The sequence below is a fragment of the Clupea harengus genome, chromosome 9, assembly GCF_900700415.2.
Source record: "Clupea harengus chromosome 9, Ch_v2.0.2, whole genome shotgun sequence".
Lineage (NCBI taxonomy): Eukaryota > Metazoa > Chordata > Actinopteri > Clupeiformes > Clupeidae > Clupea > Clupea harengus.
The window spans coordinates 7,246,968-7,266,881 of record NC_045160.1 but is presented as its reverse complement, the minus strand read 5'-3'; the positions used below and the strand labels follow the sequence as shown (position 1 = coordinate 7,266,881).

The 19,914-nt window shown below is 48.3% G+C and overlaps 1 protein-coding gene across 2 annotated transcripts in view; it reads right to left on the bottom strand.

The window, feature by feature from the left end:
* Window positions 1–4,891: 4,891 nt before the first annotated feature.
* The window catches only part of rpa1 (replication protein A1), a 29,677-nt gene continuing 14,654 nt past the window's right edge, over window positions 4,892–19,914 (bottom strand). For both annotated transcript variants that reach the window (XM_031573215.2, XM_012825239.3), the window contains 5 exons: window positions 17,447–17,579; window positions 12,455–12,631; window positions 11,043–11,150; window positions 10,498–10,584; window positions 4,892–5,501 (listed from right to left, as the gene is read on the bottom strand). In XM_031573215.2, coding sequence (XP_031429075.1) covers window positions 5,397–5,501; window positions 10,498–10,584; window positions 11,043–11,150; window positions 12,455–12,631; window positions 17,447–17,579 — 610 coding nt within the window. In that variant the 3' untranslated portion in view covers window positions 4,892–5,396. The remainder of the gene's footprint in view (window positions 5,502–10,497; window positions 10,585–11,042; window positions 11,151–12,454; window positions 12,632–17,446; window positions 17,580–19,914) is intronic.

The following is a 19,914-nucleotide window of genomic DNA, read 5'->3' as shown; positions in this document are numbered from 1 at the left end:
TAACCTCTCAGATCAATGGCACATTAAGGGTCCAGACATGACTCTGAGCAGAAAGAGCTCGAGCATGGGCATCTTTGGTGAACATTTAGACCTACCGTGCAAACCACTGCATGTTCACTGGGGCTGGTCCAGGCAGTAAGCTAAGTGCAAAAGGTCAATGAAACTAGTGGTTATTTTCTAACAATTAACTCGTTACATTTCTGAAGAGGAATGCATTGAGATGCAAACAGGGCTCAGAGTAATGGCAGTATAAACAACAGCAAACCACTGAGTAAAGTCTGGAATCAATAGGGACACATTGTATTTCTTGCCAAACCAACCGGAGCTCAGACAAGTCTGTAGTGACACATGACTAGCAGGCGTCAGCTCCAGTTTAAATGCATATGATGATGAAGGATGACCTGAGAACAGTGGTTAGTGGCAGAGTGAAGAACCAGTGGAAACCACGACCGCAGAGGCCAAGAGGGAACAAGCAAAGAAACTGTGCTTAGACTATAAGATGGTTCTGAAGGTGTGAAAATGTCATACTTTCAAAATACAAAAACAATCCACATGGCTGTAGTCGATATTAACATGCATGTGACGTAAATGTCACTCATTCTCTCTGTTTGTCTTTCTGTCTGTGCAAATCTGTGACCTATCATCTTGCAGACTATCGCCTCTGGCCAACACACTGCCCATTGGCTGGCTAGACATAAGCAGACGCCCCCAAGTGGATAAGATGTGCACTGTGAAAAAAGCAACTGTGATATGGCCAGAGTATTTCATTCGAACTCAGCCTCCTGAAAAACAAGGACATTCATTTACACCCACTGAGCCATACTTTACATTTAGTAATTTTCTCAAGACAACCAACAAACTAATTAACTAACTCTAAAGGCATAAATCCTTTTGACCATTGTCACTGTATACCCAAGATATCCACCACTATGTACATTTGAAGTCCATGGACGTGGAGATCCACAAAGGATATTATTGTGCTTTGGGAGTATGGTCTATGATCAAACTCTCAACTCTAGATCGTTTGATTGGCCTTAGCTTTTGTTGCCACAGTCTGGTGCTTTTTTCTCTGTCACTGAAAATGGAGAGATACAGAAACTCAGTTGCTTGAAATATCAAAAAGTTTTTTTTTTTCTGGTCTGGGAAAAAAAATGAGAAGGCTTTTGCCTGACAGTTATAGGAATGGCACAAGAAATAACAACAGATTCTCGTCACTCCCAAGATGTATAATTTATCGACTTAGAAAAAAAAAAAATCCATCTAATCCATTCCCAGACAATGGTAAACAAAACCACTATCTATGAGCAAATCCAATTAAAATGGAAACGCGGCTAGGAGTCACAGTCATTTATATTTACAGATTCAATCTGACACACTTTTGAGAGGAGAGACACAAAAAAATACTTTACACAACAATTATTACCCCTTGCAACCCCACAGCTGCCAGGCATTGTGATTGTCAATGCAATTTCACGATTCTAATGAAGTAGGCAGACCACTGCAAAACTGGCACCAACAGGTTTCATAGATCCAATCTGTGCCACGCGTGCAGCAGCGAGGGCAGAAGCCACCGCGCACATTGGCAAAGCTGATCAGGCAGCCAGGGCTCCTGATTACCCTTTATTGACACTATGCATAGTGAGCGAAAGCGAGTACGAAAGGGAGAGAGAGAGAGTGAGAGAGAGAGAGAGAGAGACACACATACACGCTCCCCAAGGCTTAGTGTATGCACGTGGCTGATGCATCTTAAGAAAGACATACTGCTCCCTTTCCATCCATAACAATTAGCACTGCTCTCCAGAGGCCCGTCTCCCCATCTGTCTCCATGGCGCCAGAGCTTCCCCCTCTCCTTCAGGACTCCGCTCAACACAGAGCCAAACCAACTCTCACATGGATCGATGAAAGTCTGTCGATTCCCCGACCCCATCCTCCTGCCGCACGTAAGGGGCTGGGGTGGGACGGCGACGTGACAGAGGAGCTCATTCCCCCCCCCTCCGTCGCAGGTCACAAATGCACCCTCATTTGGCTCAAGTCGAGGCTACATATGAATAAGTCATTGAAATGCTTTGAGTAATGGTGAATTCAAGGAGGCTGGATGTAGCTGTAAATGAACTAGACTTTCTAAAGTGGTGGTGAATAGAATACAACATGAATAGAATATAGCACAGTACACAGCGTGCGGCCTGTGCGATTTCTATAAAAGCGGTGTAAATGAATGTGAAGGCAGGCAATGCACAAAGGCATCCTGGGGAGAGCTTAAGTGCCATATCGCTCACGCCTGCTTCTGTCGTGTCAACAAGTCATCCATCACCAGGGGCAGACACTGTTGCGTATGCGTACTGATTGTACTGCTGCCATCTACTTCTGTGACAATATACTATTGCCTACACACCAATTTCCAAGTTGTGAATTCTCACTATCTTTTAGATAGTGAGCATACTCTAAGACTCCATTGCAGGAAGATGGTTTTTGATCCCTATAGAAATGTTTTATCAGTGAACAGTTTCTAAGCAGTTGCTACACTGGGAATGTTTCATAAAAAATCAAGGAGATTCAAAAATCTTTTTCATGACCAATTCACCTGTTCAGTAGTTATCAGCGAGCCGATCGGAGTAGTGTGGTGGAGCTGGCTACACGGCTCCCATGTCTTGCTTTACAGGACCGGTGGCCAATTCCCACATCTGTAATGCTCCGTGGTCCTGTGGGGGGAACGGGCTGAAGAATGCAGCTCAGTCTCTCCACACTGGGACAGGGAGTCTCCTGGGAACTGCAGGAACAATATCTCAAGGGGCAGAATCTGCTGCCGTGCGGGGGGAAACAGGACGCCAGAGATAGGTGAGAAAGCAGTGGGATAACAGGCTGTCATTCACCACGCTGAGTAAAACTCATTAAAACCCTGGATGTTGCTTTAAATATGAACCGAAAGCCATACATTATGCATGCATGGATATAGAATGCCTTGAACAGACATAATGCAGTACCGTCACTTTGATTCTTATTTTAGGAGCTGGTTCAGTTGTGTTTGAGGTCTGAATGAACTGAGAGGTTGTGTGTGCACTGCGGAGCTCTGACTCCAGCGACAGCTATGCTTCAGGGCAGTCAGTGCAGCTCCATCCCCTCCTCATTAGGTTCACACTAAAGGGTCCTCTGCTCTTTCTGAACACACCTACAAGAGAACACCAGTGAAGGTTTTCTACTTTCCTCAAGAGAGGAAGGTCCCTCACCAGGCAAGGTCTAGGTGACAGTCACATCAATTTGCCCTTGATGTCTTCCACCTAGGCTTTTATCTGCAGTTAAAGAGACTAAACTAAACTAAACAGAAATAGAAAATGTATATTATCCATCATTAATCATTCATATTTCCAACTAAGCATGAGGTATTGCTCATATCAGTGATGACTTGATTGCCATGGTTATCTACCAGAGTGAGAATCAAAAGGACAATCACTGGATCCCGTTAAGAGCAGGCGAGTCAGATTCAATTCACTGCGTTTTGTTACTGAACTGAAACGAAAAGCAGGCATTTTTAAAGGTTCTCCACCCAAGTTTGCTGTGAATAGAACTTCAGCTGAGTGACACACAATGTGTCAGCACAGAACAAAGAGGCCGTTTCCGTGGGCGCGTGATTGACAGGAGCAGAAACGGGAGCAGGAACAGGCCTTGGAATTCATAAACAGCCACTCAACCAGCACTGCCGTTTTCCCTCAAAACAAAAACCCGACTGAATCCCATCAGTCTGACGGAGATGGAGGCCTCCTACGACAGAGAAGGGGAAGAGAGGACAGAAAGCCCTTAAAGCCAAATGGGTGCCATGGCCCTCATACAGAGAAACATTCACTACACCTTCAGGAAGGACTCAATTTAAATGGCTTCAATACATCTAAGAACAAAGCCACAATGAGCGAGGGAGTCAGCACTAGACAGCTCCCACAGGAGGAGGGTCTGGTGTTGGTGTTCGGACACAGGAGCACAAGGTGCTTTGTGTGTGAGAGGAGGTGGGTGGGGGGGGGGGGAGGGGGCAGCAGCTTGGTCTCGGGAGATTGGAGGCTTTCCACACACACACACCAATCCACTCTGAGTGGAACACAGATATCAGGGCTAAGAAATCCATCACCTCACATGCTGTGCACACAGGCACAGCAGCACATTGCACCTGTTAAGTGTGAAGTCACTGAGGTTCAGTTCAGGTAGACCTGCTCCTTTTATACGGCGCTCGAAAGCAAATACAAATCAAGAGCAAGAAGTCAATGAAGAACCATCAAACCCACTCCAATGAATTTCAAACAACTTTATTTATTTATTCAGTTTATTTTTTCCCAAGATGTTTTTGGTGAAGTTACAGAAAAAAAAAAGAAACAAAACAAAAAACATAACAAAAAAAGCGCTATCTACATAAATAAAGTATGTCACACTGGGGAGCAACATGCATATGTATCTATATGCTGATGTCAGGAGTTAGTGAGTGAGTGGGAGTGTGTGTGAGTGTGTGTGAGTGTGTGTGTGTGTGTGTGTGTGTGTTAGTTAGAATGCCTGAGGTGTGTGTGAGTAAGTGAGTGAGACAGAGAGGCTGAATAAGTGGGCTTATCTGGCTGTTGCAGGTCTAGACAGGGCATTCACACAGGCCTGCAGAGACAGACAGACAGACTGACTGACTGACTGATGGACGACTCTCCTGCACTGTGCAACACACACACAGCACCCGCCGGCCAACCCAAGGCTCACACACACACAGCACCCGCCGGCCAACCCAAGGCTCACACACACACAGCACCCGCCGGCCAACCTAAGGCTCACACACACACACACACACACACACACACACACACACACACACACACACACACACACACACACACACACACACACTCCCACTCACTCACTAACTCCTGACACAGGGTAGGCCCATACCTGCATTGCGTTCTAACTCACTCCCACACCAACCCTACTATCCCCTCTGCCTCCCTCCAATCTCCCACATCCACCCACCCTCTCCCACTCTCTCTCTCCCCCTCCCTCAAATCCCCTTTTTACAGTCCTTCCTATCTGCCACGAAAAAAAAAAAAAAAAAAAAAGAGAGAACTGTCAGCAGTTTCCTAAAAGAGTAAACCATTTGCTCTCCCCCCGCCCAGCAGAGCCAGAGGGACGGGCACACATTCTAAATGACTCTGGCTCTCACATGGAGTCGAACACGGGAGGCTGGCCGCAACAGAGCAAAAGGCCAATTAAGCACGGGCAAATCTCACCAATTAAAGGTTGAAGGACTCCACACTGCCAAAAATAAAACAGTAAAAATATATAAATCTATCGGCGGAGTAGAAATGGAACATGGCGCCGGTGAAGTGCTGCTGAGAGTGTGGCTGGAACGCTGGAAGGGCAGGGCAGGGCAGGACACTCTTCTACTGGGTAGCCAGCTTCCTGATGCTCATGATCAGCCGCTTGCTGTACTCCTTGTGGTCCACAGGCTTGGCGTCCATCACGGTCACCTTGATGCGTGACTCATCCTGGAAGGAGGGAGAGAGGGTGGGGAGGGAAAGAGAGAGAGAGAGAGAGAGAGAGAGAGGTCACATTGCATCCTCCTGGTTTCTTCACTTCCTGCCTAAAGAGGATGTCTAGGAGCACAAGAATGACCTGTAGCGACCGCCTTAGCATTATGTATGTGCAGGTGAAGGAGTTTTTTTTCCTTTTTTTCTCCCTCCCTCTACCCCGCTGCAAGAATTACAATACGACCGGGCACAACGGACCCCGGCAGAATAATACAAAAATATGCATTAGCCAACTTGGAGAAAGGAGACATGGAGAGAGGCCCGAGTCACTGTCTCTCAGCTCTCGGTCATTCGTGAGGAGGGAGGGTGCTGGGGGACAGAATAACAGAGGGGGGGTAGGCTGGGGAGGGGCCGGCTGGTGGGGTGGCTGAGCTGGGGTGAAGAGAGGAGAGCAATCCAGCTGGCTCGCTGGGGGTGTGCACAGCGTGAGAGTGTGTGTGTGTGTGTGTGTGTGTGTGTGTGTGTGTGTGTGTGTGTGTGTGTGTGTGTGTGTGTGTGTGGCTATGGGCGAGAGCATCCTCTGCTGCACACAGCGTCTCAGGCCCACGCAAGCAGCCTGGCAAGCATGAATAACAGAGCAGACTGTTGAGAAGGAGAGGAGAGAGGAGGAGAAAGGAGGAGAGGAAGAGAGGAAGAGGAGAGGAAGAGGAGAGAAGAGGGGGTGGTGTCTCAGACTCCCCACACCGCTCAAGCCCCACAGCATTCACATTAGCATCCGTGTTCTTCAGCGGCTAAGCCTCACTCGGGGCAGGCTGGGGCTTCTTTAAAGCAGGACGCGAGTGGGACTCATCTTACATGTTTGACGGAGGGAGGGAGAGGTAGAGAGAGAGAGAGGAGGGGATAGAAGATTAATATCTCCCTGCACAAAACTGCCTTGTGGTAACTCCTCTCTGTGGTAGCTTAACCCAAAGACCCATTTCTGTGGCTGAGTGGGTTGTTTGTGTTCGCCTGCTGGGCCATGCCCATCTCTCCAGATAACAGCTCTACTCAGAAAAACACACTAATAGCCCTCTCAACAGCACAGCACAATTCCATCAGATAAGTAGGTATGGGGTTGTAATTAACCAAACGGTCTAGTCAGACTCGGGCTGGGCGGCAACACCATTTTGGCTAACTAGCTAGCTAGCTTGGAGACGTACTTAGAGATTCTGAATGTGAGCTGCCCACAAACCCAGCTCCGTGTGGCTGGGGAGCCGACGAGGGCCGTCCCTAGGCAGCTCATTTAAAGCCTTGCATTCCACGGCAGATATGGTGATGTCAGCAGATCACGAACCTACACCTTTCATTTTGTTGCTCGGGGAGAAACAGTCATGTCAGCATTTAAGCTTCAACCTGGCCGATCTGACGACACAGTGGTGGGGGCCGCGTAGAACTCCCTTTAGCCACGAGCGCAGCAGAATCGTGACGGGTTTGTGGTACTGCCTGGGTACGGCTCCAATCAAAACAATCCAACATTATTGTCTTGAAATGAAGAAACTGTAATATCTATATAGCATAATGAATAATGAATGCTGAACCATTATGCTGTAACAATACCGACATAATCTAAAAACAATATACAGACCTGGATTTGCTTATCAAAGTGTCAACTGGATCTAAGGATGTCATAATATTTGGTTTCCCAGGTGACCAAATGTAGGCATCTTACATGACAAATGAGTCAGACTCATCCAACGACCCAAACAGGATATGTGTTTGTATGACTAAGGGCAGATGGCCATCAGGGAAGTGCAGCTGCTCTGTGGCTCAATGCATTTAGCTCTCTTACATTAGACATGGAAACTATGAGGTGGAGCACTTATAGATCCACTCAGCTCACGGTCTCCCAGCCACGACTTAGCATAGGAACAACAGGATTAGATAATGGTAGGGGCGGCTGCGTGGAAACCAATATCATCTGCCATCGCTCTACATCACAGCATATTCTGCAGTGTTCTTCCGGTGCTGAAATTGAGATACAAATACATATAATATACTAGATGTCTGGTGCACGCACACAGCTTTGAAGCAAAAGGTTGTGGTCAGCGGCGGTGAGCATGTCCAACCAGGCCTAAGCCCTGAGATCGAACACTGAGCATCCAGCTTGTCAGCTTAGTGGAGCTTTGGCACTCTCCATGCTGATGGTGCGGACTGTGTGTGTGTGGTTTTGGCAGTCTATATGAGTGTATGTGTGTGTGTGTGCGTGTGTGAGTGCGTGTGTGTGTGGTTTTGGCAGTCTATATGAGTGTGTGTGTGTGTGTGTGTGTGTGTGCGTGTGTATGTATGCGTGTTACAGGGTGTTTAAGCATGGAGATGGGCACACGCTGAGCGCCTAGGCCCCCAAGCAAATCTGCCTGTGTTTGTTAAGGACTTGGCCACAGCACAGAGCACAGGACAGTTCTTAGTGGAGTGAGCAGAGCAGAGCAGAGCAGAGCAAACTCCCACGACCCCTCTCTTCCACCCCTGAGCTCCTCAGTCACCGCTCTCCGGACCCCCCTCAGCGGCTCCAGAACACACATTAACCCCCACCCCACCTCTTCCTCTCTCTCTCTCTCTCTCTCTCCCCCCTCTCTCTCACACACACACACACACACACACACCGCTCTCCCTCTCTCACACACACACACCTCTACTCACACCTCTCCCTCCGGCACTGTAGCAGGCCTGGTGCTCTGCACCTTCAGATGTCGTCCGGGGGAGGGTAGTGCTCCTCACCGCCTAATGACTGACTCAGAATGTCACAGCCACCCCCCAACACTCTGCTGTGGTCCCTGGTGCTTTTCACACTCTCTCTCCCCCCATTCCATTCCTCTCCTCTACCACCAATACCAGAAACACAGAGAGAGGGAGATAGAGGGAGAGAAAGGGAGGAGAGAGAGGTAGACGAGAGAGGGAGAGAAGGAGAGGCTGAGAAAACAGCTCCTCCAACCAACTGTGACAGAGTTTGTCAAGCGATTAGTGTTGGTCATATCTTGCCAGAATGCCAGGATTTCTGTGGGCAAAGCACAGAGAATCAGAGGGCCGTTTGCTATGCAAATCCACAACACTTCTGTCTGCCCTGTTTCCCCCCCCCCCCCCATTTGTCTGTACTGGACAGGGAGCGGGGGAAGGCTTGCACCCGGGAGAAAGCGGTTTTATGTCCGATGTGGCCTCGTTTTCCGTCTGTGCTGCCTGGCCGCTATACAATCATGTTCTACAAAACAAGCCAGCCACAATCGCCTATCAGCAGGTCAAGAGAACACGAGACTGGGCCAAAGAAAGAAAAAGGGAACAAGGTACATCTTCATCAGTGACCCTGTCCATAAGGACTGTGGCTAGGTTCATTTATTCTGGAGAGGATGTGCAGACAAGGGCATTGTTTTTTTTTGTTTTTTGTCTCCTCCATCCTTGAGTTTGGTTGGAGGAAGGAAGGAGGAGGAGGAGGTGGAGAAGCAGTCTCCTGTGATAACGGCTTGCGGGGCCATCCACGTTCGCCTGGTTTCCAAAGCAGAAGGTTCAAAGTCACCCCTGCATGTGCTGACGAGGCCTTTCGTTGTCGTGGTGATCGCATTAGATGACACGCGGCAGCTCAAAACTACTCAGCGTCTACACGCTACGCTGCAGCTCGATGGAGTCTAGGCTCCGAAATTGAGTTGAGACCGGCAATAATTTCCCAGAGGCTGATTTAAACAGCATCGTCAGATAGGGGGTGTAATAACACAAACTTGCCATTAACGTCAATTGCATCTCATAGCCCAGACGCGGCTGGTGGTGCGATGGCAGGAAGCAAATAGGACAAGAGCCAGCATGGCAGGCAAAGGCACAGAAGGATGAAGGATGACGCAGCAGCAGCTCGAAGAGGGTATTTATAGTAGTCCAGAGACAGCTTCTGTAGCTGTCTGACGCTGACCCTTCTACCTGCTAACCAGGAATTAAAACTCACTCAAGGCTAAGACAGACTGCGTCAAAACTGCAGCTAAATCTGCAGGGCGTATTTGACCCAGCAAACCCCTGCGCTGGAAAACCTTTCATCTGCGGTATGAGACTTTATGAAATTCCGGAGGAAAAACATGGTGTGAACAGATGTTCTTACTTTTCCTGGGGATCCAGTTCTTCATTAACACCTAAAGGATTCCGATGAGTCCTTCACGCACGTCATATGACTCCATTTTAAAAGCCCCCCATTACTTCTATTGGTATGATTTAAAAAAAAATTCTCAAGCCCACTGCAGAGTGAGTATACAACCTCCTTGATCCTTTCACACCAAAGTAAGCCATCTGAAAAGACACAACTTCATAATTTACCTAATTACAATCTGCCTTCACTAAAATCATTTGGGAAACTCCAGACTAGGAATGTTTTATCTCCAGGTTTCTTTACTGCCATCAAGTGACCCCTTTAACAGACGACACGCCACCCTGCCTATTTCCCAACACCCTCCAACAGCTCAGACACCCCCTCCCTAAACCTGCCCTGGCCGACTGGTGGCTGCACAGCGCACTTTAAATCGCTACAGTGTCAAGGAAGGAAGCAGCCCTGGCAGCTAATGTGAGCGTGCAGCGCTTTTCAGAGGCAGCCCAGCATGCTACAAATCAGGTTTCTTTTTTTCTGGATGAGTCCTCCAAGTTAGTCTGAGGCAACCCATTGAAACAGGATTGAAAAGAGGAAAATGAGGCGAGGCAATTTTGATGCCGCTGTTCCATCCAAATCAAACATACACAACGCTTGGCAGAGGGAAATACAGTACCTTTGTTCAATCTGAAGACAGTCAGGCAGGTCTTTTTTTCTTCTTTTTTTTGAATTATGGTACGAATGAATAGACATAAATGAGGTTTTACCCACAACTGACAGAAACACTGACTGAGAACCAGTCAACCAAGCATCGAGAAAACACCGGGCTTTCACACAAAAACATTTTTTTGAACGGCAGAGTACCTCTCCCTGCTTACAGTGTTGCCGTCAAATAATCATCTCCAATTATATCCTTCTACTTACATTGTATGTTTCCAGCTTCACTCGGTTGCGGAGGACAAAGGTGTTGAAGTTGGCTTGCTGGAAGATCTCATCAAAAGCTGCCTCATTCTGTGCCAAAAGAGTGGAGGAAAAAAGAGAACGAGAGAAGATTAGAGCACAACTTAGAGAACAGACGAACATAAAACTTTGTCCAAATTCTGGCATGCGTCAATCTCTCTTGAGAAGCATGTAAGGACACAAAAGGCCTGATCTGATCCTGAGCTGGACTGAGGACTTATTTGATTTTCCCTCCCCCGGGACCCGGCAGGAGGAGAGGGAGAGAAATCCTTGGGTGTGAGCGGCCCTAATCACGTGGCAGAGACCAGAGAAATCTCATTTAGCCCAGCGCCCAGCGCCCAGCGCCCATCTCCTCTGTGTGCAGCCTGCGTGTCCCTGACCACAGCCTCTGGCCATGCTTTCATCTGAGAGGAAGGGAGGAAAAAAGAAACAGAGAGAGAGAGAGAGAGAGAGAGAGAGAGAGAGAGGGAGGAAGAAAGAGAGAGCGAGAAAGAAAGAGACACACTCACCGAGTCCTTGAGCTGCCCAACGTATGCAGAGTTCTGGCCCAGAATGGCTTCTGCTGTGTCTTGAAAGCACGTCACCCACTGGTTATCCCCAAAGTCAGCGATGTTGGCCTGGCAGGGGTGGAGCACGGGGGATGAGAGGAGAGATGAAAGGGACGGAGGTACAGAAACACAGACAGAGAGGAAAAAGAAAGGGGCAGGGGGGGTATGACAAGAGTATTACTCATCATACAGAGGAAATACAAAGCAAGTGCAGGAGCACAAACACACGGCGGTCTGATCTGGTTCTCCTATGCCACCATGGCTGACGTGTCAGAGGCAAAGGCACTGTTCTGCCTGCATGTTGGGCTCCAAGGCTCAATCAGAGCCAAACCACTTCCTGTGGCACACAGCCCAATGGTGGCGCATTCTGCAGCTTATGCTATAGAGCTGTGAAGAATAGCTGCGGGCTGGAGCGCAATAGGTTGGGAAACAAAAGGCAATCCGCTTATGTTCCACAGGTCTGGCACGCAGAGGGTGCCATGCTGACTAATTGAGCTATAATATTTTAATGCTATTTATATCAAAATCAGTTTTGGCCATGGAGATGTGGGCAGAGAAATGCATGCATAACTTTGAAAGCCTTCCGGCATATTTCTGGTGAGAGAACACCTACAGGGCAAAAACCGCATCCATTTACTGAGACTCATCAATACAGATGAAAACACAAAGACAAAAACAACACCACTATTCTAAAATAATAATGGTCAAAAAAATGTGCTCAGAAAACTGACGGCAGGAAAGACAGAAAGACATTATTTAGGGGACAAAAAGGAAGGAAAAGAAAGGGTAGAAGAAAGAAAGAAAGAAAGAAAGAGAGCTGAAGAAAAGAACACTGGGCTCATGACACTTGCCATGATTGGCTGACAGAAGCTCCAGAGGAATTATGAGATGAAGACGGCGATGGTCAGGAAAGGGCAGATACAGAAATGGAGGTTGTATGCGAGTGCCCCCAAGAGTGTGTGTGTGTGTGTGTGTGCGTGCGTGTGTGTGCGCGCATGCACGGACACACTCCCAATTCCATGCTTAAAGGGCAAGTATGCCTTCTGAGCGCCAGGATAGACAGGGGTGTGTGTGTGTGTGTTTCTGCACAGTCGAATGTGAGGTCTGCTGCTGACATACTTCCAAATGCTGTGCTTAAAAGTAAAACCAGGACAGGTTGTGAAAGGACTGGTGCAAAGCTGGTGAACAGAAGTCAGTGTGTGTGTGTGTGTGTGTGTGTGTGTGTGTGTGTGTGTGTGTGTGTGTGTGTGTGTGTCCTAGCCTAGGAGGGGAGAAAGAGGGGGTTGGGGTGGGGTGGGGGGTGAGCCAGAAAGAGTGATCCATGGGTTAGTGCAGTGTGACTATGACCATCAGCAGGGTCCAGGTGCACTCACCGACAGCATGAGGCGGTACTTGAACTCAGGGAACTCCTTGTCGCACTTCTCGCAGCGGTACATGCCATTCTGCTGGTCCACCACCTTCTTGTTGCAGTCCGCGCTGGGGCAGGCCTGGTACATGCAGTTCTCCTTGCGCAGGTGCACCACCGTCCCAATGCAGCTGAAGTAGTCAGGCTGGAGGGGCACCAGGAGACACGGAGAGACCGGTTAACAAGCCCAAGCCCAAAGCCCCCCCCCCCCCCCCCCCCCCCCCCGCACTCTCACTCCATTACCTCTCATGAACCCCCGAGAACGAGAGGGCTGAGTGTGTTTGTGTGTGTGTGTGTGTGTGTGTGTGTGTGTGTGTGTTTGTTTCTCATCTCCTGGTACACACTCACTCACACAGACAGACACACACACACACACACACAGATTGACCTTCATCAACTCCTCAGGAGAGTTCTGGAGCATCATTACCAGACTGGCGTACGTAAATATTTCAATCCTGTGCTGCTGATCGCTAATGGAAACACTGTGAGTGCTTCGCTTATGTTTGCTAAAGCTCTTATTCCCCGGTGAGTCTCGTAATGCATCACGGCGAGAACAAATACAACTTTTAAAGCCAGGGAAGCAGCCACCGGCTTTAAAAAGAATTAGCCAATTGCTAAAAGGACAACAACATTAATAGAGCAAACGGGATGTTCCTGTGCAAATTCTGTTGCTAGTGTTAGGATTGGTTAGGTCACATGGTATGGAAAGTACCGACTAGTAGGCGGAGCCTCAGTGATGTCACCTGTGGCTAATTGGGTAAAAGCACACCTTTCCCGGCATTCTTGGCTCACAATTAGTTTGGCGGGCTCAGCGTGAGTTTTACCAAAATTTGTACCTCTATTTACCGCTCTCTGAGTCTGGAACTAGCATGAGGCTGCAGCGTTTGGATTAGCATTAGCATTTGTGGAACACCACCAGCTACAAAAAACCTTGACCACCCACACACGATAGGTCTTACTTCCAGGTTTGTATGTAGGAAGTATGTAGGTTAGTCGTCAGGATTTTGTGTGCGTTGTTCGGTTTGAGTTACAAACTGGGTGAGGTCTCAGCCAATACAAAACATACTGTAGACAACGTAGCTCTGACGCTGCCGAACCTCCTAAGTTTCCACATCATAAGACTAGGCAAGCCTAAAGATTAAGGGGAAAGGATAAGGCAAGGTGCCATCATTAATTGAAGCTCCTGTGCTAGACTGCCCCCACTAAAAGAAATTACCACCTCACCCGCCACCTAAATAGGACCGGTGACAAATGCAAAACAGGAACTCGAGCACAGTCACGGTGTCCCACAATATGCAAAGAGCATAACCCCATAAATATAAATAGGCCTTTAGCATATCATCAGTTGCAGGGCAGGAAATAGCGAGCGCCTGGAAGGGATTACAGGGCGGCGCAGGAATATATGAATGCATGCGAGGCAGGCGAGGCAGGCGACGCGGTGGGCCCCAATGATTCAGCGCCACCAACGGAAGCCTGCCGCAGGGAAACGGCTTCATTTGGAAGAGAAAGGCGCTGTTGTGACGCGAATCTAAGGTCAGGCGCTAAAGGAGAGACCCGGGGTCTCTGAGAGATCAGACAGGGAGAGGGGTGCAGCCAGGCCAGTAGACTGGTACAGAGAATGAAGTCAAGGCACAGCTTCTCCTGTTGGTAAGCCCAATGGGGCTAAACGTCTACGGCGCTTGGATGGCCAGGCGGATGGCTATAGGGGCACAGTCCAGCAAAAAGACGAGAACGTGGGTGAATCCAAGCCAGAAGCCTAGTACGGGATTGGTGCAGGGCTGAATCTGTATCGGCAGAGGAGGTTGAAGGGGTCAGGCTTGGACCTCATACAAGTGAAGCTAGTCCTCCTCTTGTTGGAGACCCTAATGGGGAAGCAGTTCAATGTCTGATGTTGTTAAAGGGCCTAGTTAGCTGATTACTGCGTTTTATGATACGGCTGTAACTAAACTCTGCAGAAGGTTAGTGCTCAGCTCTACTCTGGGTCCTTAGGATGCAGTTCATGTGTACAGCGAGGACCTACCACAGTCTGCATCATGAAAAATTGATACGTAAGGCTTTCATGAGGTCATACGTTTCCATTATTCAAAATCAGGCACTACCACAGAATACTGAGCTGAGGGGTTGTGTTTAAGGGGGGCAGGAAGGAGGAATGTTGATGAATTGCTTAGCAATATCCATCACACGGATAGGCTCCATATGAGTGGCAGTCCTGTGAAAGGGCACGGAGCTAAATCTATAGGGTGATGAAACTGTTAGTCAACAGCACACAGGCCAGCAAATGTGGTTATCGTGTGTGAAAACTCGGAGGCAAAGAAGAGACAGTCATTTTAATTTCACTGTGGAACAGAACAACTAATTAGACCACTATTCATGATGACCCCCGAGAAAAAGGGAGAAAAGATTTTCATAATCTGGACGTCTTGATTCATAATGGTGTTTTTGAAAACGACATCATTTGTACAGGGGCTTGGACAGAACTGGGACAGTTTGCCTCAGAGTTTGCTTTGCATGCGAGTGTCACATCGTTCCTCTGGAAGCCAGCGATTATACTGGAGACATCGGGTTTTGCCGCAACCTTTAGTTTTCTCAGGAAATGAACTAGAAAAACAATAACAAGAGAGCCGTTTTTTTCCCCCTCTCCCTGACAATAATTGATTTTTCTGCTGTCCCTCTTTTGGTTTTACTGCTGACCGCTCTTTTCGGAATGTTACACGAATTCAACCCCAATTAACTTCTACGAGGGGGGCAATTGATAGCGTGTCACTGGAAATAAACAACCAAAGCCCTACGGGAGTACTAAATGACAAAGGCAAAATGCAGAACTAAAGGCTCCCTTCTTAATGACAGACAAAAATATCCCTTTAAATTACACTTATTTAATTTGACAAAATACAACACTTCCAATGTTGTGGATCTCCTCGAGAAAAATGAATAAATAAATCAGCGACGGTGATTAATCATGCATACTTCTCTACAATTAAAAATACCAGTTATCTTGTTTGGATGGAGCAGAGGAGAAAAAAAGCTGAATCTTGACATTTTCCCCCCCCTTTCCTGTGGTTGTGTCTTATCGCTTTAATCCAAGACTGAGACGAGGCGATGAGTAGGGTTTGGTAGGTCCCTCGCAGGGTTGGGGGGGCGAGTGGGGGGAGTGGGGGCGAAGGGCAAGCTGGTGGAGTGGAAATCGGAACTTGTGACACAAATACGTTGTGACTTCGTACAATTAATTGCAGCAGACTTGCACAGTGCCTTCAGAGGACTGACCTCGGGTCCCCGTGGAGCCAGCATGAACATGAGGGCAGGCTAAGTTGAGACTTACTTGCGTGTGTGTGTGTGTGTGTGTGTGTGTGTGTGTGTGTGTGTGTGTGTGAGAGTGAGAGTGTGAGTGTGCGTGTCTTGCCTTCAGTGAATGCTGCCATTTCAAAGCTCTGGCCGTAACTACTGCAAACCACTGACTCCGCCATTTCCCCATCATGACTTCTCTCGGAGTCAATTTCGGGTTACGCACAAATCTGCTGAGGCACCAGGAGAGGCCCAGCAGGGGGTCGGAGAAGCTCAGTGGAGTCGAGTCGAGTCGGGCCACACTGCTATTAAAACAGCCATGCAGAGCCAGGAACCGACTCATGAGCAGCTCCCTGTGATGCCAGGGCTGGTGGGTATTGGGCCGGTCTGGTGGGATGATGAAACCAGAACCAGGCCAGATGACACAGGCCTGATTAGGGGCGAGCAGACGGGAGCCAGGCGGGGGACTCAGACAGCGCCATGGGAAGCTCACTCCAGCCAGAGAGGAACACACACACACACACACACACACACACACAGTGCCCTGCCATTGCCACACCAGCCAGACAAAGGCCTGGCCATCGAGAGCCCTCATACTGGACGAGCTCTTTTGTTTCAGGCGTTCTCCAGCTGGAAAATGCAGCCTCTCCTGTTTGATATGAGGACACTTCAACCTGGTGTTCCCCTATCCACTGATCAAAAGCCTGCACTGCGCTGCGCCTGGCTCTCTGTGCTACTGTTCTGCACCGCCTAATATCCCAAACCTCAGTTCTTCCTCAAACGCCTTTGTGGGGCTTTTTGAAATGGCTCCTCATCGTCTACTCAATTTCAGCAGACAACCTTTTTATTAAACATTGTAATATTTACTCAAAGAGATGAACTTAAAATGGCACTGCAATACAAATAATGATACATTCCAGTTCGGAACCGTTCAGCTCTGATCTGCTACTATGTGTATGTATGTATGTGTGAGTGGGTGCGCTTTACAAGTGTGTACAAGCTATGTCACTACATCTAAAATTCTGACATATTGATGAGCTAACAGATTTATTACACCGCTTATCTGTTCATAATCACTTAATGGGGACTCCCTATAATCTCCACCTTCGATCTTGGTGTGGTGAATTTGACTTCCACACACACACACACACACACACACACACACACACACGAAGCCCAGTCTTGAAGGGCACCCGTGTTAATTACTAATGAGAGTCAAGACGAGAGCTGAATTCCGTGTATTCCAAAAACGAGGAGCAGAGTCGTTTAACAGCCTCGTCGCCCCCCACCCCCCACCCGCCGCGCCACCCAAGCCCAGACGCCCAGAGAACACAGACACACAGATGGAGCGACAAGGTGACACTGCCTAATAAAGTTTTTGTCTGCCGTAATATAGCCGGCAGTAATATACGGCCGGCCTCTGTGGTATGGGGGCTTTGGCTCCGAGGCATGCTTTCATTGAGAGTCGTGTGTCCTTGGATGTCGTGCTTTGAATAAGATTTCTCCCCCCCTCAAGCAGACGGTTTGTAGAAAAAGGACTGAACACTTTGGGGGCAGTAAACACATTTTGTGTGAAATATGGCTTTTGAAATCACCTTGAACCTTGCATTTTCTGGCACCAGTTTTGTGTGTGTGTGTGTGTGTGTGTGTGTGTGAGAATATGTCCCTCCCTACATACCTTCTCTCCGTGACCTAGGTGCTCGGTCTTGACATCTGCCAGGGTCTTCCAGTTGGTGTTGCCTCCACCTCCGCCCCCTCCCCGCAGCTCCGTCATGGACTGCCCATCCATCGCATGGCCCTCCTTATCATACCTGCAGCCGGGAAGAAAAAGCTCCGTCTCATTCCTCTCCAGTAATTCATCTGTTTGAAAGCCATCACTGATGTATATGGGGTGCTTATCTCACTAATCGAAGACACCATTTCAGCACATTGATTAGACGCTTCACAATAGCATAGCCTTCGACAGCTGTGCATTCACAGAAGACTTTGGCCATTTCGATTCTTCACAGATACCATCACTGACTGATATTAACTTCAAATTCCCTGCTACTGCTTTCACGGCAAACAATTTCAGCATCACATAGATATATGTACAAGATATATATATATACACACACTATGTTCAAGGTCTTTCTTGGCTTGCCGAATTGCTTAGACTTAAAAAACCTTGGGAGTCTTTGGCAAAGAAAGACATCAAAACATTCTGGAAGATTCCAGAACATGCTAAATACAGACAGCAGCACTGTTCTCTCCTTTTTTTTTTGTTTGATCTGATGTCAAGAAACCCCACAACAGATCTGTCACTCCCACACTTCACTGTGAAGAGCCAATCCCAAAAAAAATTCCATTCTACATCTAATCTAGTGCTGTGTGTATTTGCAGGGATATTTAATAAAAAAAATGATAAAACAATGTTTATAAACTGCATGTATATTTTTATAAAACAAAATGCAACAAATTGCATTGCATTTTCAGTCTGATGCTGTGAATATGTACGGACATCACTGGTGACGTGGCTTAAACTGTGATGGATTGACACGAGGAACAAGCCAGATCTGTGGGTCGTTTTTGCATCCACAGAAGGAGGCGAAAGGTACAAAAGGCAGCGGCGTCTTTTGCTGGGTGGCAGTTGAAACTGGGGACACGCGGGCTAAAAACAGCAGGCCCTGAGCACTTGTGAAATGAATCAGCGGCGCGAGCGACGGCGAAGGGAGATGGGGGTCAGGGTTGCGCTGGTGAAATCAGAAACCCATTTTCACCAAGCGCACAGGGGCCGGCTCTGGAGTGCAAGAGTGAAAGAGGGGAGCAAGAGAAGAGTGGCAGGGAATGGAAAAAGAGAATAGGGGTGGAGGAGGTGGGGGGATAAAAAAAGGGGGAAAAAAAGAAAAAGAAAGAAGAGAACACACTCAGAGATGGGTGGAGAGCTGGAGGGATCAATAGCACGGCGCGATCTCCAGGCAGCCAGGGCTCGGTGCGGTGCTGTGGGGGGGCAGTGGGGTGGGTTAGTGGCCAGGGCTTGGTGCGGTGCTGTGGGGTGGGTTAGTGGCCAGGGCTTGGTGCGGTGCTGTGGGGTGGGTTAGTGGCCAGGGCTTGGTGCGGTGCTGTGGGGTGGGTTAGTGGCCAGGGCTTGGTGCGGTGCTGTGGGGGGGCAGTGGGGTGGGTTAGTGGCCAGGGCTTGTTCTCTGAAGCTGGAACTAATTGAAAATATCCCTGTTAATGAAGAGCATAGGGCCGCTTGGTCGCCCGGTTGCTGCCAATTTTTCCTCCCTCTGAAAAATGTGTTTAATTCCCTCCCATGGCACCTATTCCCTCATCTATGCACCATCCCCTGATCCCCACCATGCATGCAGGCTGTTTGGGTATGTGTTTTAGGTGTGTGTGTGTGTGTGTGTGTGTGTGTGTGTGTGTGTGCACACGTGTGTTTTAGGTGCACGTGTGTGTGTGTGTGTGTGTGTGTGTGTGTGTGTGCGTGTGCAATTGTGAGTGCCATAAGTGAGGAACTATAAATAGGCCCAATAACACTGCAAATGAATCAACCTACTTTTGTGGTTAAAAGAAAGGAACTTTTATGGAGAAAAAAAACTGTAAGTTTCCCAAGAAATGGAAAGGTTCAAGTTGAAGAGTTCGTGTAAGCTTTTCAGACTACTACTGCTCATTCACTCAATGAAAAGAAAAACATGCTGTTGCCCCCCACCCCATCCGTTTTCTTGCGTCTCGAGAAGGAATGGTTTTCTCTTTATCCAGCATAGAGGGCCAAATTGAAGCAGTGGCCTGTTGAATAGGATGAATAACCTCTAATGCGGAGCAGGGTTCCAGCTGGAGAGGATGTCATGGCGGAGGGAGAGCACCCAGGGCACTGAAGCACAGGGAGCAGAGAGAAGCAGCCAATAGAGGAAGCCCTAGACAGAGGCTCACGCCACGCGTCAACAATAAGACGAACAGACTGGGAGGGAGGGGGATGAGAGAGAGAAGGTGAGAGAGAGAAAGAGCGACTGTGTGATGGGAGAGGGGTAGAGCGAGAGAGCAATGAAGGAGCTATCATGTTGTCAAAATTAACAATACAGCACTATGACAGAACATTTGACGACCAAGGGGGAATAAAAAAAATAAAAATACAGGCACGAAAAAAAAAAAATTGAGAAAAGT